Raw genomic sequence first — 24,633 nt, 5'->3', positions numbered from 1 at the left:
ACTGCACTACGTATGATGAGGCTGAAAAATCCCTAACAGAACTGTTTGTGAAGCCCAAGAATGAAGTACAGTATTCGCAAGATATGTGCTTGCAACACGACGCCAAGAACCCGGTGAGTCGCTTGACCAGTTTCTTCTGGCATTGAAATTATTAGCTAAAGATTGTCAGTTCAAAGCAGTGACTGCTGTAGAAGCTTGTGATAACTATGTGAGAGATGCTTTCATTAATGGGGCTAGGTTCTGCCACAATAAGGCAGCGCTTACTTGAAAATACAGTAAAACCAGGCTCACACTCTGGAAACGGCACAAAAACTTTCTGCCTGTTATGTTCAGCCAGGGGGCTATAAACGCTGCCATGACACACTCATTAGACCTGGAGGACTCAGGAGGACAAGAAAGTGAAGAAGAAAAAGTTGAAACATTTTCTGCAGCTGCAACTTGTGGTTTAAGGTGCTTCTTTTGAGGTTACACTTGACATCCTCGCATTCGATATCCAGCTAGAGAGGCTGTGTGTGTATGAATTGCAAGAAAAAGGGTCATTATGCTGCTAAGGTTTGCCAATCTCTAAAACAGACTAACAGTGCTTCAAATACCCAACATTCAGCTGCTATGCTTGCTACTTTAGCTGGGACTTCACCCTCATGCCTAAATAAATCGGTGCTTAGCTCTAAGATCAATATATTCCAATCAATGCACTGATTGACACTGGTAGCTCTGAGAACTTTATTCATAAGAATACAGTGGTGCCTCGGGTTACTGAACGTCCCTGTTTATGAACTTTTCGGGTTACAAGCCCGATTTCTTCGGAAAATTTGAATCGGGATATGAACTTTGTATCAGAATACTGAGTTTGTTGGTACGAGTTGGTACCTCGTGTGGTGATATGGCGATCGCGCTTCAGTTTAACAGTGCCTCGCGCCCAGTGACTATCCTGCCATAATTTTTCACAAGAATTTACAGTTTTTTGTCGAATTTTTAGCTATTTGAGCATAAAAGTTATTATATATCTCGCCATGGGTCCCAAGAAAGCCAGTGGTAAGGTTCAAGGCAAGAAATCGCATGTGAGAATGACAATTGAGGAAAAACAAGAGATCAATCGTAAGCATGAAAATGGAACTCGTGTTGTTGAACTAGCTAGGAAATACAACAAATCCATGTCAACGATATGCACTGTACTTGCCAAGAAAAAGGATATTATGGGTGCTAAAGTGGCAAAAGGCGTATCAACAATCACGAAACAAAGACCACAAATACTTGAGGATGTGGAAAAGTTATTAATTTGGATACACAACAGGGAGTTAGCGGGTGATTTGTGAGAAAGCTAGGGTATTGCATGAAGATCTTGTAAAGAAAACCCCTGGAACAAGTGCAGATTCGAAAGACTTTAAGGCAAGCAGGGGATGGTTTGACAAATTTAGAAAAAGAAGTGGTATTCATAGTGTTGTGAGGCATGGGGAGGCTGCCAGCTCGGACAAACCAGCAGCTGAAAGATTTATTGAAGAATTTAAAGAGTTTGTAGAGAGTGAGGGATACCTACCGCAACAAGTGTTTAATTGTGATGAAGACAGGACTGTTCTAGAAAAGATTGCCTAAGAGGACATACATTACCAAGGAGGAAAAATCATTGCCCAGACACAAGCCTATGAATGATAGGTTTACACTTCTGCTGTGTGGAAATGCGAGTGTGGCGATTTGAAAATTAAACCCTTGCTTGTGTATCATTCTGAAAATCCAAAGGTTTTCAAAAAGTATGGTGTGCAGAAAACCCGAATGTGTGTGTGATGTGGAGGGCTAATAATAAGGCATGGGTGACTAGAATTTTTTTTACGGAGTGGGTTGACTGTGGTGTGCCCTGCCATACAAAAATATCTGCAGGAGAAAAGTTTGCCACTCAAGGCCCTGCTTCTCCTCAACAATGCTCCTGCTCATCTTCCAGGCTTGGAAGATGCATTGTTGAACAGATTTAATTTTTTCACAATAAAGTTCCTTCCTCTTAACACCACTCCTCTAATTCAGCCTATGGATCAGATAATCATAGCAAATTTTAAGAAACTTTATGAAAGGGCACTTTTCTGGAAATGTTTTGAAGTGACTGAAGCCACAAACCTCACCCTCAAAGAGTTCTGGAAACACCATTTTAACATTTGTAGTGCTTTAAAACTAGTTGACAAAGCCTGGCAAGAAGTGAGTCAAAGAATCCTGATCTCTGGCTGGAGAAAATTGTGGCCTGAATGTGTGACAGAACTAGACTTTGAGGGGTTTGAGCCTGTAAATGAAGTGCCTATTGTTGAGGAAATTGTTACTCTGGGCCAGAAAATGGACTTGGAATTGGATGGTGATGATGTGGAGGAGTTGGTGGAAGAACACAACGAAGAACTGATCACCGAAAAACTCCAAGCCCTTGAAAAGGAGCAGCAACAAGAGGCAGCTGAGGATATTTCTTCAGAGGAGGATGAGGCAGAAGTGAATAAACACTACCACAATAATTAGGTAGTGGTGTGAGATGTGGGAAGAAATGCAAACTTTTATTGAAAAGACTCACCCAGAGAAAGCTGTAGTAGGCCATTGCATTAATCTTTTCAATGACAATGTGATGCCTCACAACAGACAAATGTTGCGAAGAAGGGGAAAAAACAATCTTCAATTGATCGTTTCGTTGTGAGAAAGTCAAGCAGTGAGCCACAACCAGGACCTAATGGTATGCAGGCAAAATGTGCCAGAGAGTGCAATCCAGAAAAATCTTCACTGCCTGATGTTATCATGGAAGGGAACTCCCCTTCCAAACAGTAACACCTCTCCTCCTCCTCCCCCCTTCACCATCTTCCATACGCCAACAGGAGTCATCAGGAAGGGTAAGTAATAACTTGAACATACTTTTGTAGTGTAGATTTGGGTGAATTAGGTATAAAATTTACTTGGAAGTGAAGTTTTTGGGGAGTCAGGAACGGATTAATTAATTTCTCATTATTTCTTATGGGGAAATTAGCTTTGGTTTACTGAATTTTTGGGTTACAAACCGTCTCCAGGAACGGATTAAATTCTTAAACTGAGGTACAGTACCTCTGTATTGCCGAGCGAAGTGGGTTACTCGCCTATCCTGACGATGGAACAGTTTCTATGGCTACTGTATCGTTCTCTTCAAAATTCCTGGGTCAGTGTTTTGTAGACTTTGAACTGCAAGGAGAAACTTACCATGGTGCGAATTTCAGTGTGTTACCCGATTTGTGTGTCGCTGTGATTTTAGGCCATAAATTTTTACTGTAATCTTTCTGTGATAGAGATGGCTTTTGGAGGAGAAAGACCTCCCCTTAGAATATGTGGATTAACTGCCGTCAAAGTACCAGCTCCATCCCACTTCAGTAATTTAACACCAGATTGCAAGCCGACTGCTGTAAAATCCAGACGCTATTCTGAGGCTGACAAGGTGTTTATTGAATCCGAGACCGCTGCGTGGTCTCAGCGGTCCACACAGTATACGTGCGTATACGGATGCTGTGTGAAGAGAGATAATTAGACCCAGTAATTCTCCATGGAGAGCCCAGGTATTAGTAACTAAAGGAGAACATCACAAGAAAAGAATGCTCGTAGATTATTCACAAACAATCAACCGATTCACGGGGCTGGATGCCTACCCCTTTCCACATATAGATTATTGTGAATAATGTTGCTAGATTTAAAGTATACAGCACACTAGACTTGAGAAGTGCTTACCATCAAGTGGGTCTAAAAGAGGAAGAAAAACACTACAGACTTTGAAGCTTGAGGAAAGCTTTTTTAATTTAATCGTATCCTTTATGGGATCACTAATGTAGTGGCCAGTTTTCAAAGAGTAATTGATGGCATCCTCGAGAAAGGAAGAGTGGCAGGTACGTTTGGTTACGTAGATGATGTCTGTGGGTGTGGAGATTCTGAAGACGACCATGATAAAAATCTGAAACATTTTATGGACATTGCAAGAAGATATAACCTGACCCTGAATCTTGAAAAGTGTAGTTTTCGACTCCGGTCTATAAAGCTATTGGGATACCTTATACAAGAGGGAGAAATTAGAACTGACCCAGAATGCCTTGAGCCACTGTTAAAACTTCCACTACCAAGTAACAGGTTCTTTACGCAGAACAATGGGAATGCTGGCACTCTACTCCCATTGGGTGCTGGGATTTTCTGAGAAGATCCGTCCCCTCTCTCATGCCAATGATTTTCCCTTTGCTGCTGCTGTGAAACCATTTGAAGGGTTGAAACGAGACATTACTGAGGCAGTGGTTTGAGCAATTGACCCAACAGCTCCTTTCGCTGTGGAAACTGATGCTTCAGATCGTGCCATTGCAGCAACCCTAACCCAGAATGAACAACCAGTAGCTTTCTTCTCCCAAACACTTTCAAATAGTGAACAGAGGCACTCATCAGTGGAGAAGGAAGCTTATGCCATTGTGGAAGCTCTAAGGAAGTGGCAACACTCTCATTGAACGCCATTTTCGCCCTGTGACTGACCAGCGTAGTGTTGCTTTTATGTTTAAACTGTAAATCGGCTGGTAAGATTAAAAATGATATATATATATACTGTATAATGATATATATATATATATATATATATATATATATATATATATATATATATATATATATATATATAATATGTCGTACCTAGTAGCCAGAACTCACTTCTCAGCCTACTATTCAAGGCCCGATTTGCCTAATAAGCCAAGTTTTCCTGAATTAATATATTTACTATAATTTTTTTCTTATGAAATGATAAAGCAACCCTTTTCTCTATGTATGAGGTCAATTTTTTTTTTATTGGAGTTAAAATTAACGTAGATATATGACCGAACCTAACCAACCCTACCTAACCTAACCTAACCTAACCTAACCTATATTTATAGGTAAGGTTAGGTTAGGTAGCCAAAAAAAGCTAGGTTAGGTTAGGTAGGTTAGGTAGACGAAAAAACATTAATTCATGAAAACTTGGCTTATTAGGCAAATCGGGCCTTGAATAGTAGGCTGAGAAGTGCGTTCTGGCTATTAGGTACAACATATATAAAAATAAAGAGAAAGAGAAACTACATATAAAGAGTCAAACCACACTTTGAATGGAAAAGTAATGTAAAAGATCTAGGAGAAATCATGTCAGAAGACAATGCTTTTAAAAAACAAAGTAGCTGTCACAACTGCAAGAAAAATGACGGGTTGGATTACAAGAAGCTTTCAAACAAGAGATGCCACACTAGTGAAGATAAATTTTAAGACATTAGTGCTCTCTAGAGAGGAATATTGTTACACACTAACAGCCCCATTTAAAGCTGGATAAATTTCTGATCTGGAGAGTGTGCATAGATCTTTTACTGCTATAATCCACTCAATAAAACAACTAAATTATTGGGACTGCTTAAAAATTAAAAATGCATATTCCCTGGAGTGCAGGTGTGAGATATACATAATACTGTATACACTTGGAAAACACTAGAACTGGTTTCAAATCTGCACACACAAATAATTCTACATGAGACCAGAATGTATGGCAAGATGTGCAAAATAGTTTCATTGGAAAGCTGGGGTGCAATAGACACGCTGAGAGAGAATTTGATCAACATTAATAGCCCAAGACTTTTTAATACTCTCCCCTATGCATACAGAGTACCAAACAGCCTGGGTGATCAGAACACCAACCAAGAGGTCTAATCAGAGATAGGGCCACAGGGATGTTCATCCTCAGAATCATAGACAAGTATGCACATGCATGATATCTTGATACCTGCTTGATGGGACTCTGGGAGTTGTTTTTTTTTTTTTTTTTTTTCGAGATATATACAAAAGTTGTTACATTCTTGTACAGCCACTAGTACGCGTAGTGTTTCGGGCAAGTCCCTGGAATACAATCCCCTGCTGCGAAGAATCGTTTTTTCATCCAAGTACACATTTTACTGTTGCGTTAAACAGAGGCTACAGTTAAGGAATTGCGCCCAGTAAATCCTCCCCGGCCAGGATACGAACCCATGACACTAGCGCTCGCGGAACTCCAGGCGAGTGTCTTACCACTACACCACGGAGACTCTACTCCCCAAGCTTGGCCCAAGGCCAAGCTTGACTTGTGCATACAATTATGTAACATAATTATGTAAACTCCCCTTATATGTATACTAAGGGGGTGTACCTGGCATTGCCTGGGTCTGTGTTTCCTATTTATTCATCTATCTCTCCTTTCCCCTCTCCCTCTTCTCTCAGAAAATATATTAACCCTTCAACTGTGCAATGCATCTGCAGGCCCACGTCTGGGATGCACTACGCGCCTCTGGGTATTTGTATTTTTCAAGTTCAATTCAAAACTCCCGCGGCTGCATGGGGTTAACATCAGCTTCCTCAGGGCTCTTGTAAACAGATGCCATCTTTAAAAAAAAAATTGTGGTCCACATTCCCAGGTGTGAGAGTCTCAGTACTGAATGAGCAACCAAGGCCGGCACACTGCTGCACAAGCTCACAGCACCGCTGTTCAGCTTGTGACCACAGCATCGCCTAATAATGTCAAAATATATACATGACTTGTATTATTTAGCCATGATAGTATTACTGAAGAACATGAGTGTGATTATGACTGTGTACAATGTTCAAATATTAGTGATTCAATGCTGTTCACGATGTTCACAGCACTAGCCACAGCACCACAGCATTATTTTCATCCATCTAGGAATCTTCAAATGACTTCTTAGGTTCCTTTTCCAAAATAAACTTGTGGTCAGATATGTATTTACAGGATTTAGTGACCAGTATTGTGATAACAGCAGGATTGTGGTGATAATAAGCACTGTGCATAGTATTGTGGAAGGAGGAATTGTGGTGAGGGAGTGAGGGAGAGAATCGAGGTAGCCTCACTGTGTGTGTGTGGCAGCCACTCTTGTTTTGCTCATCATACTAGCTTATTGGTTCGCTATGGTGAACACATATGTACATGGGTATATACAATGTGTGTATATAATGTAAAAACAACAGGAGTATGCTGGGAGGAGCTATTTTGGTGAGGGAGGTGACGTAATCGTAGCGTCGTCTGCTGGCTGCTGTGTGATTTCTCATGCAGTGTATGTTGGCCACTGTAAAGTTTGGACACAATACCGGCTTACTTGCATAGTTCTGGTGAATAAAACATGCAGATAGGTATACATAACATATGTAAATACTGTAATACAAACAATAACAATATGGTGGGAGGAGCAATGTTGGCGAGTAACATGTTGGAGGAGTGAGGGTGTGGCATCTGACACTCGCAGAATTCGGAGTGTGTTGATGGTGAATGTATATAGTGTGTAAATAGACAGTATATATTCATAAAATAGCATGATACAACGGAAATATGTGCCGGATATGTGTACACATGTCATGCACGTAACACAGTGTCTTCGGACAGTACGGATGTTCTACTGCCATAATATAGTGTACATGTTCATTATACATAGGATTGGCACGTAAAAGCAAATAAAATGTATTTGGAACGGTGCGCAGAAAATGAACGCAATTATTCGCGGCAACTCGCACATCCTGCCCCGGGCGTCCTACCAGCCCCGGAGCCGTACACCACGGGCGACCAGGAAATGATGACATCACGGGCCAACTTACAGACCCCATAGCATCCAAAGTACGTACAATTTCGACCTTCTGTTACTATACCCATACTCAGGGAAAGGTTTTTGACACTTTCAAAACAAAAAAGAATTTTTTCCAGAGAATTTATTTCCTGCGCACTGGGGGGTGTCATATTTGGAGGATGCGCAGTTAAGGGGTTAAGAACCACTGAAACAATTGTATGGGTCTAAGCACTTATATGACAAAATATTCCTAATTAATTGCATGCCATATTTCACACAATTCCATGAAAGTCCAGAAAAATCACCTAAGGTTGTGGATAAATCCTGTACTGTATTTCTTAAAGCATTTCAATTGGGCCTCCCCCCCCCCCTAAACCAGCCTATGTACGTCCCATACCCAGACTATTTCTCATGCAAATTTGGGTGAGGTTAGCTCCAAGTGTCTGGCCTCCAACTTCGGACAGACTCAGATGCATATTCTCTTGTATTTGTACATGTATGTATGTTATACTTAATAGGCCAAGTTGCCTAAAATGCCACATTTTCCTGAAATTATATTTCCTGTAAATATTTTTCTACATTTTTTATGGCATGATAAAGCTTTCCATTATACTATACAGTATATATTTTTTTTAATTTGAGTTAAATCTAACTTGGAAATTTTATCAAACCCAATCCTACCTAACCTAATCTAACATAATTAAGTTATTTATTCATTCATGTTCCTAATATATAGTAATATTAATTAAAATCAACCAATTTGAAAAGAAATATTTGAAAATAATCAAAATCATTGTTATGCAAATTGGGGTTTGCATACTAGGCCAAGTAGTGAATTCTGACTATTAGGTATAACTCTGTATTATATATAAATATATATATGTGGAAGAAAGAAAAGGAAATGCTGTGTGGCTGAAAAAATTTAAACAGGATACGCACCTTCTTGAAGATGTACTTCTTTTTCTTACCTGAAAGCAAAATCATTTAAGTGTCAGTTACCCTCATACTAAGATTCAATACATCAAATACACAATATCCCAGCTGTGGCAATTAACACGTGTGTGGCGATGGATATCCTTGGAGGTTTATTAAATGCTGTATCTAAAATATGTGCCTTATTAATTGCTTGTGAAATGTAAATACCAACAATCAAACTAATCAGGCTGCTAAACAGGAGGCCTTGTTAGAGACCAGGCCAAGGTGTCAGTAATGTCCATAGCTATCCCATAGTAGAACCCAAGATTGGCAAACATTACCAGATTCTGAGACTGCTTTTGAACATTTATGGCCTTAGTGCTCAATTACAAATATCAAACAGTACCCACAGAAATAAATTCTACATACTTAGGTACAGTATTATAAAAATGAAGAACTTAAAAGAAATACAATCAGATCTACTCATAGAAGAAAAACAACATATAAAGGACCTGGAGAGTAAACAAATCCACAAGGGCCATGACGAGGATTCGAACCTGTGTCGGAGAGCATCCCAGAAGCTGCCTTAATCGACTGAGCTATGACATGGTAAAAGAATTACACCCAGAAATTCTACTGAATTTACTTGGATCCGGCAGCCCCTCCGAGACACAAACCAGGATTTTACACAATTCCCCCATGCACTCAAGCTATGTCAATAGGCCGTTCTACCTTTGTTCGGCCTTTGCAACACACTTGCAAAGGCCGAACAGTGCCACAGACAAGAGGTCGGCTCCAGATCGACGCTGCTAAAAAGGCAAGGGAAACTGAAGAACCCAGCTCTCACAACACAGCACTGTTAAGGGAAGAACTGCAAAAAGAGGTAGCCTGACACCTACCCTGACAGGAAAAAGGCATGGACTAAACCCTGAGAAGGCCACCCCCAGATAGCATGGACAGAACCCAACAGGAAAAAACCCAGCAGAGAGGCCACCAAGACACAACTGCTAGTGAAAAAATAGGAAAACCAGACACTGCCCAAAAGATGAAGCTGGCAAAAAGATGAGAGGCAGACATCTGGGGAAAGGAACAAAGCTGAATAAAAAACATAGGCAAAGACAGCAGTCATGGAGAATCAACTGTAGAATGAGAAAAGAAGAATGAATCTGCACCAAATCCTAGAACAGGTAAAAGGACAAAAGTCAAGAGCAGAGCAACCCAAGGTAACATGGGCACCTAGCAAGCCACAAATTGGTAATGCTGGGGGCAAGGATCGTGGGGGGACCTTCCCGGATGGGTCGTGCATATGCTCAGGGTTCTTCCCATCGTGGTAGGCCAGTTGTGCCAGATTCGGCGCAGGCGCAGCCTTCGGTGCAGTCTGATTCTGATTGAAGCAAGGATTGCCCTGTGCGCTGCTTAGGTGCTCATAAGGTGAGTCAGCCATTTTGCGGTTCATCCCATTGACGGGGTGATGGGGGGAAGGCTCGCTGTTTGCTCATGCCTGGTCCCATGATTTGTGGGCCTTTCGGATCGTTTCATGCGGGCTGCGGTGGCGTTGAGTGGCGCCTCCTCCTCCGGGGGGTTCGGGGCTGGCAGTGCAGGCTGCTTCTCCTGCACTCTGTCGGGTCATCTTGGAGTGGGTTCGCTTGGGCATGGTTGAAATGACCTTATACCTCGGGTGGGTTCCCGCCTGTTTCCAGTCCCAAAACAGGACTGCGCAGACCTCTGGTTCATTCTGGACTTGTCCCGTGTGAACACGTGGGTTTATTGTCCCTCCTTTCGGATGACTACTCGGTCTTAAGTCTGTCTTCTGTTGGAGCCGGACGCTTGGATGGTGTCCTTGGACCTCAGGGAAGTGTATTGGCATATCCCAATTCATCCGAGGTTCAGGGACTGGCTCAGTTTTGTTGTGGGGCTTCAGGGTTACCGCTTTTGTTACCTTCCATTCAGCTTGAATCTGGCGCTTCATGTTTTCACACATATTACTCGGGTCGTGGTGGCCCGTCTACGTCTGTTAGGTGTTTGGGTTCTAGCCTACCTCGATGACTGGCTGGTTTGGGCTCTCAGCTAGTCCGCATGTCTGCTCGCCAGGATTTTGGTTCTTTTCCGGCTCGCGGGTTCAGGTTTCTAGTGAATTGGCAGAAGTCCCATCTCGTTCCCTCTCAGGTTGGATCTTGGCTGGATCTTGTGTGGGACGCTCGAACCGCTTCCTTCTCTCTTCCTCCGGAGGCTCTGCTTCGGCTGCATTCCTGCCTTCATCTGTTCCTGAGGGGCACCCGGGACACGTGGAGGTTGCTCCAGGGTTTGTGTGGGAGCCTGAACTTTGCCATGATGGTCTATCTGCCGTGTTCGGTGTGGCTTCGTCGGCTGTTCTGGTTCCTTCAGGGATGTTCCTTTCGCCTCTCTTGCGAATGCTGGGTTCGGGGGTTTTGCGTCAGTTGCTGCGTCAATGGCTTCCTCTTCGGGTTTTTCAGGGTTAAGTGCCTAGGCGCCTACCCGAGCCCTCACTCGATGTGTTCACGGATGCGTTGTCTCTTGGCTGGGGATTTGTGACCAGTTCTCACTGGTCACAAATCAGGAACGGTGGGGTCCGTCCTTTCATCAGGCTCACAGCACAGTGCGATTGTTCGCAGCTATGTGGTTGTCGCTCCAGAGGATTCAGGTCACTCGCAGATCGACGATCCAGCTCCAGCTTGCCTGAACTGCAGGGGTTCGATGCAGTCCTTGGCTCTTTGGGGCTGGTCGCTTCAGGCGAGTCGTCTGCTGAGTTCTCGTGAACAGAGATCTCAGTTCACGTTCCAGGGGTGTCCGATGTCCTGGCGGACAGCCTGTCCCGCTTCATTCCTCTTTCCATGGAATGCTCTTTTGGTCCTGGTGTTGGTTTGTTTGTTTGCAGCCATCTCCTTTTTCTGGGGGATGGATGGGTCTGCTGCTTTCCTGAGGGTTCCTTGGGTTGTTGATGCTTTGGGGTGTCCTGGGTTGTCCTCAGGGTCCTTCAGTTTTGCCTGTTGTTTTGCTTTTGAGTTTAGGGCACATGACGTCCTGCCTCTCAGGTCCTTCCCTCTTTTTCTTTATCTTTGGTGAGGTAGCTCCAGGAAGCCAACAGGGTTCCCCCAGAAAACCAGCATTGAATGTAATGAAAAACACCATTTTCTGGGCAAGACCTGGACACTCCCCGGCACCCTCCCTTCCTCCAGTCGGCAGTGCTTTCACGTATTTTGACATCCAGCCTAAGAACTGAAGAGTGGATCGCCGGCGTGAGGGTCTGGGGCTCGCCTTTCCCCCTCCCGAGGAGGGAGGTGGGTAGCACAGACAGTGGAGCGGCAACGAGATGACGTCATGCTCAGTTTGCTAATTTTTGTTTGGGGAGTTCTGTCCACTCATTCTGCTTTTGGTGGCAATATTTTCACCAGAATAGGGGGTTTGTTTTGGGACTCCTACCTTTCTGGGTGCCAGACCCGGTCATTGGCAGACGTAGAATGTTTCCAACCACATGGGGGTTTGTATATGTCATTGCTCCTCGCGCCTCTCTGAGGGGGCCAGGCTTTGGCTCATGGACCCCGGTAGGCAAGAACTCCATGCACATTGACTGATGCCAGAAAGCTAATATATCCATATCTCCGGGGAGCCTCCAGGTCTCGCCCAGAAAATGGCTTTTCATTACTGTACATTCGACGCTTTTTTTAATATATATAAATGTTCAACTAATGTTAATGTCAAAATGTTTCCAAGCTGAGGGACCCGGTCAGCCGAGCGGACAACACGCTGGACTTGTGATCCTGTGGTCCTGGGTTCGATCCCGGGCGCCAGCGAGAAACAATGGGCAGAGTTTCTTTCACCCTATGCCCCTGTTACCTAGCAGTAAAATAGGTACCTGGGTGTTAGTCAGCTGTCACGGACTGCTTCCTGGGGGTGGAGGCATGGTCGAGGACTGGGCCGCAGGGACACTAAAGCCCCGAAATCATCTCAAGATAACCTCTGGAAGCTCAACCATTTTCATTTCAAATCACAAAGAGTGATGAAAACAGCAAAACACATTAAAATATGGCCTAATTAAATAAAAAATCCCACAACCCTCAGATTAAAGTTAAGTGGTTAAAGGTACAACACTTTTCATCACTTCCTCTACACATAAGGAACATAATTTACCGACCTCACAGTGTTCAAAAGAGAACTTGACAAACACCTTCAAAGGATACCTGATCAATCAGGCTGTGACTCATATGTCAGCATGCAAGCAGCCGCACTGAACAGCCTGGTTGACCAGTCAAGCCGCCAGGAGGCCTATTTTGAGAGCAAGCTGCTGGGATGTTGATTCTCTGAATTTTTGAAAGGTAAAGGAAAGGAAAGGAAAGGAAAGGAAAGGAAAGGAATGGAAAGGAAAGGAAAGGAAAGGAAAGGAATGGAAAGGAAAGGAAAGGCAAGGATTTTTTTTTTTAACCTTCTTATTCCTATGCACCTGGATGTTGCATCGTAGAAACAGGGGCACAGCCCCATGATTAAAGGATTAAGGGCAGTAAACAAAATAGAACAAAGTAACGGAGAACAGTGACAGACTACCTCCATCCATAGTTCTAAAAGCAGGCAAACAAAGAATTGGGCTGGACAACAGGTAGATCTCACAGAATTAGACAACCATAAAACTGTTGGGCTCAGAAGTTGAAGCAGAGTTCTGCAAACTGTTATATAAAAACACAAAGACAGCAGCAAAATACCAATTGTAAGAAGAAAACAAAAATAAAAAACCAGCGTTGAATGTAATGAAACGACATTTTCTGGGTGAGTCCCGGAGGCTCCCCAGAGCTATCCATGGATGATAAGGATATCCTAACTATTTTGCATCAGTCGATGTGGGTGGAGTTCTAGGCTTACCGGGGACCCTGAGCCAGAACTTGGCCCCCCTCAGAGAGGCACGAGGAGCAATGGCCCATAGAAATGCACATGTGATTTGGAGCATTCTATATCTGCCATCAACCGGGACAGGCACCTAGAAAGGTAAGTGCCACAAAACAATCCCCTATTCTGGTTAACAACGAAAATCGTGAAATGAGTGGACAGAACTCCCCAAAAGAAAAATGAGCAAACAAGCATGACGTCACGTGAGCCGCACCACATTCCTGCGCAGCTCCCCCCCTTCCTCGAGAGGGGAAAGGGGGAGCCCCAGACCCTTGCGCCAGCGATCCTCACCCCAGTTCTGAGACTAGATATAAAAAACGCGAAAAACCGCCGACGGGAGGGAGGGAGGGAGGGAGGGTTGCCAGGGAGCCTCCGGGACTCGCCCAGAAAATGGTGATTCATTACATTCAACACTGGTTTTCTGGGAGAAGCCCCCTATGGCTCCCCAGAGCTACTTCACTAAAGTACAAAACAAGAAGGGTACCTACCCGGGAGGTGGTCGGTGCTCCACTCCTCAACTCGAAGTCGAGACAACAGGCTGCAACCACTGACCCAAAGCGACACAGGGCCCGACTGGGGCCAGGAACGTTCACAAGGTAGCGTGCAGCCAGGATCCTGTTCGACCACCAAAAACCCGTGCCCGAATGTCAGCCCAAGACATATTGCCAAAGACGGCAGCAAGAGCAGCAAACTTACGAACGTCATGGGCACGTGGGATAGACTGCAGGCTGGCTACACTTAACGACCCCTGCAGACGACCTGAGAGACCCGAACCCGCGAACAGGGGAGCAGGGAAACTGGATCAACCCAAAGCACGTCCCCGGACACAGAAGCTGTGGCACGCAGATAACGGCGGAGGACCGCAACCGGGCACAACACATGATGAACCCCCGGCCTGACCAACCAAGCATCAACAACCCAAGGACTCCTCCGGAAAGCAGCAGTCTCATTCTTCGCCAGGAAAGAGGGAGATGGCTGCAGACAAACATGCAACTAAAAGACCACAACTAAAAGAGCAAAAACCTCTGCGCCGGATAAGGGCATGAAGCTCCGCCACTCGACCCCCAGAGGCTAATGCCAACAGAAAGAGCCTTGGCAAAACAATCCTGAACCAAAAGGGCCACAACAAACTGAGGAGAAGATAGATAGGAGAACACTCTGTCCAAAGACCAGGATGGCTCAGGCAGCGCATGAGCAGGCCGGAAGTGAAACAACGCACGAGACAGCTTGCGAAACAGTGTAGAGGTAACATCGATACCGAAAGCAAACTGCAGCAGTTCCTCCAGCGCCGCACGATACGAGGAAATAGTATTAGGCATAAATTGACGGTCCTGGAACAACCAAGAGAGAAAGGACAACACCCTAACCGAAAGCGAAGAGCAACGACGAAGAGTCAAAAAGAAACGGAAGGACCGCCAGAAAACTTCATACTGCCGCCGAGAAGAAGCCCGTAGGTGGGAAACCATCAAAGAGGCCACCTGGGCACCACAGAGATGGTGATAAACCAGAGTCAAAAACACCAAATGCGAAGACTCGAGGAGAAGAGCGACCCAGTTTCGTACTGGACCAGGCCAATCTCCTGAAAGAGGAGGAGCCGTGGAAAAAGCCTCTGGGTTCGAACACCGGTCAAGCAGCAGCTGAAACCATGGCTGGGCCTGGCCACCATGGAGCCAAGAGGACTACTCGCCCCTGGTAAGTCTCCAAGCGAGCCAGGACCTGGAGCAACAGCTGAACCGGGGGCAAGAGGTACAGGAACCCCCACCTTGACCAGTGTTGCTGAAAGGCATCGATCCCGACAGCATTGCAGGCGGGGAAGGGCGCCACATATGCCGGAAGACGCCTCGACCATGCCAACGCGAAGAGGTCCACCTCCGGGTGCCCTATGCACAATCTCATCAGCCGAGGAACTGAAGTGAGGATCGCCGGCGCGAGGGTCTGGGGCTCCTCTCCCCCTCCCAGGGAGGAGGGGGAGCTATGCAGACATGCAGCATGGCTCGTGTGACTTCATGCTTGTTTGCTCGTTTTTCTTTTGGGGAGTTCTGTCCACTTGTTTCACGATTTTCGTTGTTAACCAGAATAGGGGTTTGCTTTGTTGGTCTTACCTTTCTGGGTGCCTGTCCCAGTCGATGGCAGATATAGAATGCTCCAAATCACATGTGCATTTCTATGGACCATTGCTCCTCATGCCTCTGTGAGGGGGCCAGGTTCTGGCTCGTGGTTCCCCGGTAGGCCTAGAACTCCTCTCACATTGACTGATGCAAATATAGTTCAGGTATCCATATCAGCCATATATGATATGTATATATCCATATATGTCCTACAGAAGGAATAGAAAACTGACTTCAGAAGCGTATCAAGTCTGTCTGAAACATGTTCCTTTGAGGAAAGCCAGAAAGAGATCTAACGTAAAAAGAGAACGCAGACGACACTATAAACGCAGGAAAAAATAACGGAACTGCTTATGCAGACACGAATTTCTCGTCAAAGAAGGAATAATTTAAATAGGGAGATTGAAGAAATCGAGCGGAAATTGAAACACTCATATGAAACTGAAGAAAGGCAGTTAGAACAGAAAGCAATTCAGGAAATAAAGAAAAATCCAAAATATTTCTTCTCATATGCGAAATCAAAAGCAAAAACCACTGCCAGTATTGGACCTATTTGTACAAGTGAAGGTTCATACACGGAGGATGACAAAGAAATTAGTGAAATCCTAAAAAAGCAGTATGAGGACATGTTTAGCACTCCAATAAACAACATGAAGGTGGAAGATCCAGACAATTTCTTTATGCGGGATATTCAAACCCCTGTAAATATAACTGATATAAACACGAGCGCACTAAATTTTGAAAAAGAAATTGAAAACATGCCCATGCACTCGGCCCCAGGTCCAGACTCATGGAATTCAATATTTATAAAGAAATGCAAAGTGCCGGTAGCACAGGCACTCAGTATAGTGTGGAGGAAGAGCTTGGACACGGGGGAGATACCAGATGCACTTAAAGTAGCAGACATAGCCCCTCTACACAAGGGAGGGAGCAAAGCATTGGCAAAAAATTATAGGACCAGTTGCACTAACATCGCACATCATAAAAGTATTTGAGAGAGTGATTAGGAGTCAGGTCACCAATTTCATGGAGACCAATGACCTTCACAACCCAGACCAACATGGATTTTGAGCGGGAAGATCGTGCCTCTCATTGCTACTTGAGCACTACAACAAAGTCACTGAGGCATTAGAAGAAAAACAGAATGCTGATGTGATATACACGGACTTCGCAAAGGCTTTCGATAAATGTGACCATGGCGTGATAGCACACAAAATGAAGTCAATGGGAATAACTGGTAAAGTAGGACGATGGATACTCAGTGAGTAACGGTCAACCATATAAAATCTAGTCCAAGTGCAGTGAAAAGCTCTGTACCTCAGGGTACAGTCCTTGCACCGCTGCTTTTCCTTATTCTCATATCAGATATAGACAAAAATACAAGTCACAGCTTCGTATCATCCTTTGCAGATGACACAAAAATCAGTATGAAAATTACCTCAGCTGAGGACATTGAAAAACTTCAAGCTGATATTAATAAAGTTTTCGACTGGGCATCAGAAAATAACATGTTTAACAGTGATAAATTCCAGGTACTCGGGTACGGTAAAAATGAGGACCTTAAACATAATACAGAGTACAAAACACAATCAAATGTACCCATAGTAGGAAAACAGCATGTAAAGGATTTGGGAATAATAATGTCTGACGACCTAACGTTTAAGGAGCATAACCAAGCAAATATTGCGACAGCCAGAAAAATGATAGGATGGATTACGAGAACTTTCAAATCCAGGGATCCCATCACAATGGTTGTACTCTTCAAGTCACTTGTGTTGTCCCGTCTTGAGTACTGCTCAGTACTCACTTCCCCCTTCAGAGCAGGAGAGATTGCTGAAATAGAGGGAATACAGAGAACATATACGGCACGCATAGACGCAATAAAGCACCTAAATTATTGGGATCGTCTCAAAGCCCTCCAAATGTACTCACTAGAAAGAAGACGAGAGAGATATCAAATAATATACACCTGGAAGATACTGGAGGGCCAAATACCAAATCTACACAGTAAAATAACAACGTACTGGAGTGAATGATATGGAAGAAAATGTAGAATAGAACCAGTGAAGAGCAGAGGTGCCATAGGCACAATCAGAGAACACTGTATAAACATCAGAGGTCCGCGGTTGTTCAACGTCCTCCCAGCAAGCATAAGAAATATTGCCGGAACAACCGTGGACATTTTCAAGAGGAAACTAGATTTATTCCTCCAAGGAGTACCGGACCAACCGGGCTGTGGTGGGTATGTGGGCCTGCGGGCCGCTCCAAGCAACAGCCTGGTGGACCAAACTCTCACAAGTCAAGCCTGGCCTCGGGCCGGGCTTGGGGAGTAGAAGAACTCCCAGAACCCCATCAACCAGGTACCAGGTATCAGCCATGGATAACTCCGGGGAGCCATAGGGGCTCCCCCCAGAAAATACAGTACATGTATAAGAAAAATACACATTAACAACACGGTACTTAAAGAGTCCGATGCTTTGCGACACCCCATATAAATACTAAGGGTAACTCCAAACAGATCTCTAATTGTGTTCAAGAGGGAGCTTAATAAATGTCTCCTGTAGGTACTAAGAGCCTATCTGAACTGATGATAACTAGGAACCCTGGTCTAAAATTGTTCAAAGGATAAGGATCACTCAAACCACCACATGGTAACCCCCATCCCGAGTACTGTATTACAGCATATAAATATTCACAGAAAATTAAAATCCCCAAGATAACTGGGAACAGTGTTACTTATTAATAATTCTTTTAAAGAAAAAGAGGAAATAAGATATTATTTATTCTGATAATATTGAAATGATTTACAAATAACAATTCCAGTTGAACTTACCTTTGCATGTTAGAGCAGTGCTCAGGTCCAGACCTGGTGTAATTTCAGTGTCTGGAGAAATCCTATTCCTCAGTCTCAGTGGGCTTGTTCGATGCATTGCCTGAAAATAGATCTTGCATAAAAATTACAAAATTCGCCCAGCCAGTCTAAACTGAAAGGAGAAATAGATTGTGGTGTCAAAATATTTAATGGTAAAGAAAACGTTAACCAAAAGGCAGCATGTATAATTATACTTCATGCACAGTTAAGAACATGACCCCGAATTAGCAAAGTACAGTATCACAAACTATCTGAACAATGAAGAAACAAAAATTGAAATGAAATGTGAAAACAAAGTTGAAAAACTGAATACATTATGTCAAGCTCTGCATTACTGCACAGAAACATATAAAGAAAACTAAGTGGACAGTCAAGTATGATAAAGCTAAGAAAATTAAAATGGGCTATCAAAAGCATTAAGTACAGAGGTTTAATACTTTCATTACATAAAGTTCCTCAACTTTTTTAATAGACTGTAAAACAATACTGTACTGTAATACAGTAGTAGGATCAAATTTGAAAGGAGAACTGAAGATACACTAATAGACGTGCCTAAACCTCCTGCAGAAGTAGTAGCACGTGTCATTACAGATGTGAAGAATTTAATAGCATCAAAAGACAAATTATCGATTTGATATTCTGTATAAAAAGTAGGTCATGAATGAATAATGGTTTCAACATGACTCTTCAAAATGCACCAAGGAAAGAAGAATGCCTGAAAGCTAGAACAACCTTTATCATATCTACTTTATTTCAATAAAGACAATGCAAATATAAAAATCTAGACCAAGAGGCTAAGATTTCTATAAATTATTTACAAGATTTAAAAAAGTATACTGTATTTATAAATTTTTCAAATAAGAATGGAAGTAATCAAGATCAATTTGACTGAAAGGTGATGCAGGATTGTGAGGCAATCGCAGTACAACATTATAGATTATTTAAGTCATCTGGGACTTCTTGCTGTAATATTATGAATATTAACTGCCTACATGATTTAGATTCAGTAAGGATACTATCTTAAAAAACAAAAATAAAATTGAGGAAACCTACATTGGTATGAACACTGACATTATTAAAAATGGCATTAAATCAAAAACTGGAAGAGGACTGCACCAGTGGCACCATCTAGGCAAAGCTATTTACAGCAGTACTTGACACTTTAAAAAAATTTGTATTCTAAGAAACATGCATGAATATTTAATATTTGAGCGACCATTGTTTTCCCAATATCATTTGTATCCAGCCCAACAGAAACATAAATGCATATGAAAAAACTTAATGATAAAAGAAAGGCAAGATTAAATTTAAACTTAATGAAGAAAGGTTACATACAGTTCAGTATTGCCAACCTGTAAAGGTTAATAATTTAATACATGAGATAAATGCTTACAGTTAATATACAGTAATTACAGTTTCGATGGGTCCCGGTAGTATAGTCAGGTTCGTTCTTGATTCACAATCAAGAATTCCGGGTTCGAATCCCGGGCGGCACGGAAATGGTTGGGCGCGTTCCTTTCACCTCGTAACCCCCTGTCCACCTAGCAGTAAGTAGGTACCCAGGAGTTAGTGAGGAGTTGCATCCTGCACGGGGTCAGTAATTCAATCTTGGAGGGGGGGAACCTTGGTATAAGCCTAACATGTACTGTATGTATAACCTGGCTTTCTGTCCCCAGACCCAATGAATCGAGTTTAGACAGCACGAGAGAGGTTTGTAAAGAGAAGGGCGTGCGTCCATCAGCTCCCCAAGAAGTATGGGACAAGACCTTAAGTAATTTAAGGGCCTTAGAGCATTCAACTTGTAGGCAAGAGATATGGGGTAACTAAGACAAATGAGTATCAAAGATTAACCCCAGAAGCTTAGCAGAATCCTTATACAGGTACAAAAGAGGATTATCATAAAGTGACAGCAGGGGTCAAACAACGACCTGCTTCTGAGTAAAGGTCATAGCACAAGTCTTAGCAGTAGAGAACTTGAAGCCATGATTGGTGACCCAGGACGACACAGCATCAATAGCAAGCTGAAGCCGCCATTGGAGGAAAAGCAAGTCATCACCTTGACAACAGAGGCCAAGATCGTCAACATAAAGAGCGGAGAAAAATGTCAGAGGGAAGGGAGGACAGAAGACCATTGAAGATAACTAGGAAAAGAAAAAGAGTAGTTCTCAGAACATTACCTTGGGGTACATCTTCGTATTGCCGAAAAGAGGCAGAGAGAGCGGTACCAAGCCTCACTCAAAAGGAACGACGAGAAATGAAACTCTATAGGAAGAGATGGAAATTACCACGAAGACCAAAAGAACAGAGTTGGGACAGAATATGGTATCTCCAGGTGGTGTCATAAGCTTTTTCCAGGTAAAAAAGTACAGCAACCACAGAGGTCTTCGCAGCAAAGGTAGTACGAATATAGACCTCCAAGTTTACAAGGGGATCAGTCTTGCTGCAACACTTGTGAAAGTCAAATTGAGGAGGGAAGAAGAGGTGATAGCATTCTAAGGACCACATCAGACGGGCATTGACCATATGTTCAAGAGAGTTTGCAGACGTAACTCATTACAGCAATGGCGCAGAAGTCTTCAAGGGATGACCCTAGAGAACCATGTTTCCAAATAGAAAGAACAACCGCATCAAGCTAGTCCTCAGGGACTGACAACGACTCCCAGACACGGTTATAAACATTTAGTAAATACTGAAACATAAATGGAGGAGGATGGCAAAGCATCTCATAATGAATATCATCTGAGCCCGCCACCATAGAATTGCAGAGGGCCAGGGTAGATTGGAGTTCTGAGTGAGAGATAGAGATAGTGAAGATTGAGAAGCTGAAGACGAGTGCAAAAATCTAAGGGATTTAATCTAAGGGAAAGAGAAATTCAAGATGGGGCTTACGAGTAAGGAAAGGAGGAGGAAGATGAGAACCAGAGCTAACAGTCGAAAAGTGTGAACCCAGCTCGGTCGCGACCGACACCAGATCCACTACAATAGAAACATGGAGGAGATGGACTGGCAAGACATCTGGAACAAACTTACCCGCTATCTTGCTGATTTTCTTCCAGATAAGGCACAGAGGAGTGTCAGACGTAATGATGGAAACAAAAGATCTGCAACCCTCACACTTAGCCGTATGGATGGCCCTAAGGGCCACCACACTCGCCTTCTGATACAAAATAAAAGAATTAGGCGTCCATCTGCGACGGTGTTTCTTCCAGGTTAAACATTTACAGCAGACAGCCTGAGCACAGTCTGCATTCCACCAGAGAATGCACTTCTGTGCTCCCTGGGAGGTAAAGCGAGGAACAGAGCAGAGGGCAGCATAAAAAACTGTCATGAAATAGGAGAGGGGGGGGGGGGCTCACGAAAGAGGCAGATCAGAGAGGTTGGAAAGAGTAGTGCATAAGGTGAAGAGGTTCCAGTCAGCCTTGGCAAACTGCTACCTAGGAAAGAAGAGGGGAGGGTGAAAAGAGAAAGTGACAAGAATGGGAAAATGGTCACTTATGTAGGTCATCAAGAACCTGCCAGATAAAGTCCAAATAAAGAGATGATGAGCAGAGAGAGATCAAGACAGGAAAGGGTGCAAGTGTGAGAGTCAACATGAGTGGGATCACCAGAATTCAGAAGAGGCAGAGAAAAAGAGAGAACAAATGGTTCAAGAAGGTTGCCCTGTGTGTTCATCAGAACATCTCCCCAGAGAGTATGCTGACAGTTAAAATCACCAAAAAGGCGCACAGGCTCTAGTAAGGAGTCCAACCGTTGTTTAAGATCAGGAAGAGAAAGTGAGACGGGACATTTGGGGGGAGATAATTGGAACAGACTGTATACCATTTACTCACAAAGATACGGGCTGCAGAACACTAAATGGGAGACTGAAAAAGTAGGGGGATGAAGGGAATATCGTGACGGATCAAGAGAGCAGTAGAGTTATGGGCCCCAGCAAAAGTTGGAGGAGGAAGAGAGAAAGGAATAACCCCGGAAGCGACCAGGACGAGTGCCAAGCATCGGCTCCTGGAGACAAACACAAAGCTGTGAAAACTGCGTGAGCAGAAGTTGGCATAAAAACTATGAATATTCCATTGAGGAACAGACATAGACAAAAAAGACAAAATAGAAAGAGATAACACGGGAGAAACAAAGGCAAAGAAAAACACAGTAGACTAAGGAAGATCACGACCAGGAACAGTGAAATCGGGGTAACGGGGCATAGGCAAAACTAGCAAAGATAATGGAGACAAGGGATCGAGAGGATGGACCAGAGTCGGACTGACAGAGTCCAGAGCGGGAGGAGGCATCGGAAAGGGGCAGTCAAGAAAATTGGGGCAGGAAAGACAGAAACAGAAGAGGGCACCGGATCAAGGGCAGCATCAAAAGGGAAGGACCTCAAGGACCAAGGGAACTTCCATAGCAGGGACAGGTGACTGCCAATAAAATGGGAGGGAAAACAAGGATGGGTGTCAGAGTCGGAAGGTGAGGAATATATTGAAGCCTTTTTACCCGCCGGGGAGGAAGGAGGAGAGAAGCCAGGCTAACGTTTCTGACAGAAAGACAGGTGTAGCATCAGCAAAGTACTGGGCAAGCCCCAGACACCAAAGGAGGGGCTAGATTTATATACAGTAGCAAGAAAGCACCCATAACCTGCCTTTTCAGTCTTGAGTCTATGGACTTACCTAGGCTAGGTTTTAGGTTTAAGCCTTCACAAACATCAGAAATACAACAATCTAACAAATGGGTGGTTAGGCATGGTTTGTGTTAGGTTCAACTCAGACCTTTACAATAATAGTTTGTTGGAAAGCTAGATTATGTCTGTTTAGGTTCAAGCCTAGATCCTTACACAAACCTAGGGTATGTCTAGGGTTGTTTTCAGGTTCCACCTAAACCTTCCTTATGAGTCAAAAGGTGTGTGTGTGTTAGGTTTGTTTTTGTCCGACCTAGACCTTCACAGTCAATCACAGGAAAAAGGTTTGTTTGTAAAACAAACCTTTTGTTTTGTTTGTTCAGCCCAAACCTATACTCACCTTTGCAGCATACAATGAAAACTAAGTGAGGTTTTCCCCTTCTTGCTCGAAATTGTGCCTGATTAGTGTATCACCTATTGAGGTGCCCCTCTTCCACACTAAGGACTCCGAGGGGAGGTGGCCCCATGCTGGATGCCCCTTGAAATTTTCTTCCATACAAGCTTACAGCTTATCTCTGATCTATACATTTTAGATGCTACTGGAACATACTGTAGGTCGTTGGAGGTCTGCACTGCCACCTGTTCCTTAGACGGTCTTACAGACATTTCTGCCTTTGGATGGGGGTTTGTGAAAAGCAGTTGCCTGAACACTGGGCGAGTTTGCCGAGTCAGTCACACAGCTTTTGAGTTCATGGGGGGTCTGGCATGCTTGATTGCTTCATCTCCTGGAGGACTCCATGGTTCAGCTTCACTCAAACTTCTCCCTGGTGGTTATGAATTGTGAGAGGTTAGGGGGTTTATCTTTCTGTGTGGTTCACATTTAGAGCTTGTCTAACATTCTGAAGGATGGTCTTGCATTTTCACTCCCATACCATAGAGCAGACCATTAATAACACATCATACAATAGGCTTTGTGAAATGCTCAGATTCCATGAGTTGGAGAAATTTGTATTGGAATGAAACTGGCAGCTTCCAGTTTGTGGCCCCATTCTGAAATCACAAGGCCCTCGAGGTGGATGCCTTTCGGCTGGACTAGGGTCAGTGAAGTTTCTTTCTCTCTCTCTCTTCCCTCCAGTTTGGGCATTGCTCCTGATTCTTTTTAGACTGGAGATCCTCCACAATATTTTTCTCGTGTTGTACTGGGCACTGTACTGGGATCCACCCAGAGATGCTTCTCGGTATACACACATTTGGAATTTTTGAGTCTTGTACCATTCTTTGTATGGTACAGAGGTGGTTGATCTTTCAGTTCCTCACCCCAAGTATTATCACAACTACAGTGTGAGGTTTCTTGGCACTCCTGTCTTGTTTCCTCTCTCTCTATATTGCTTGTTCTCTGTTTCTGTACCTGTAGTTTTCATGCTTCTGTTTTGGATGTTTGTAGATGGGCTTCTCATGCTGAATACTGTCGCCTCATGTTGATTGGCCTTGGCAGAGCTACTGCAGTTGGCATCGAGTGTCAACCTTTCATCAGGCCTGTTTCACAAGTTGCCGCATACATTTTTTCCACCAGCCTGCTCATGCTCTTCCCGAGCCAGTCTGGTCTTTAGACAATGTTTTAGTTTTTCTTTCCTATCCTGAGTTTTCAGCTGCTCTTCG

The 24,633-nt window shown here is 43.7% G+C and overlaps 2 protein-coding genes across 2 annotated transcripts in view; one reads left to right on the top strand and one right to left on the bottom strand.

The window, feature by feature from the left end:
* LOC123767121 (titin homolog) overlaps window positions 1-24,633 on the top strand; it is a 352,063-nt gene that overhangs the window by 202,850 nt on the left and 124,580 nt on the right. The window lies entirely within an intron of this gene.
* LOC123767118 (glucocorticoid-induced transcript 1 protein) overlaps window positions 1-24,633 on the bottom strand; it is a 186,349-nt gene that overhangs the window by 145,725 nt on the left and 15,991 nt on the right. The window contains exon 2 of the mRNA XM_045756628.2: window positions 18,327-18,426. Coding sequence (XP_045612584.1) covers window positions 18,327-18,426 — 100 coding nt within the window. The remainder of the gene's footprint in view (window positions 1-18,326; window positions 18,427-24,633) is intronic.

This window comes from Procambarus clarkii, chromosome 53 (genome assembly GCF_040958095.1).
Source record: "Procambarus clarkii isolate CNS0578487 chromosome 53, FALCON_Pclarkii_2.0, whole genome shotgun sequence".
Classification (NCBI taxonomy): domain Eukaryota; kingdom Metazoa; phylum Arthropoda; class Malacostraca; order Decapoda; family Cambaridae; genus Procambarus; species Procambarus clarkii.
Note: the sequence above shows the minus strand (reverse complement) of the source record. Positions and strands in the feature narration are given on the sequence as shown.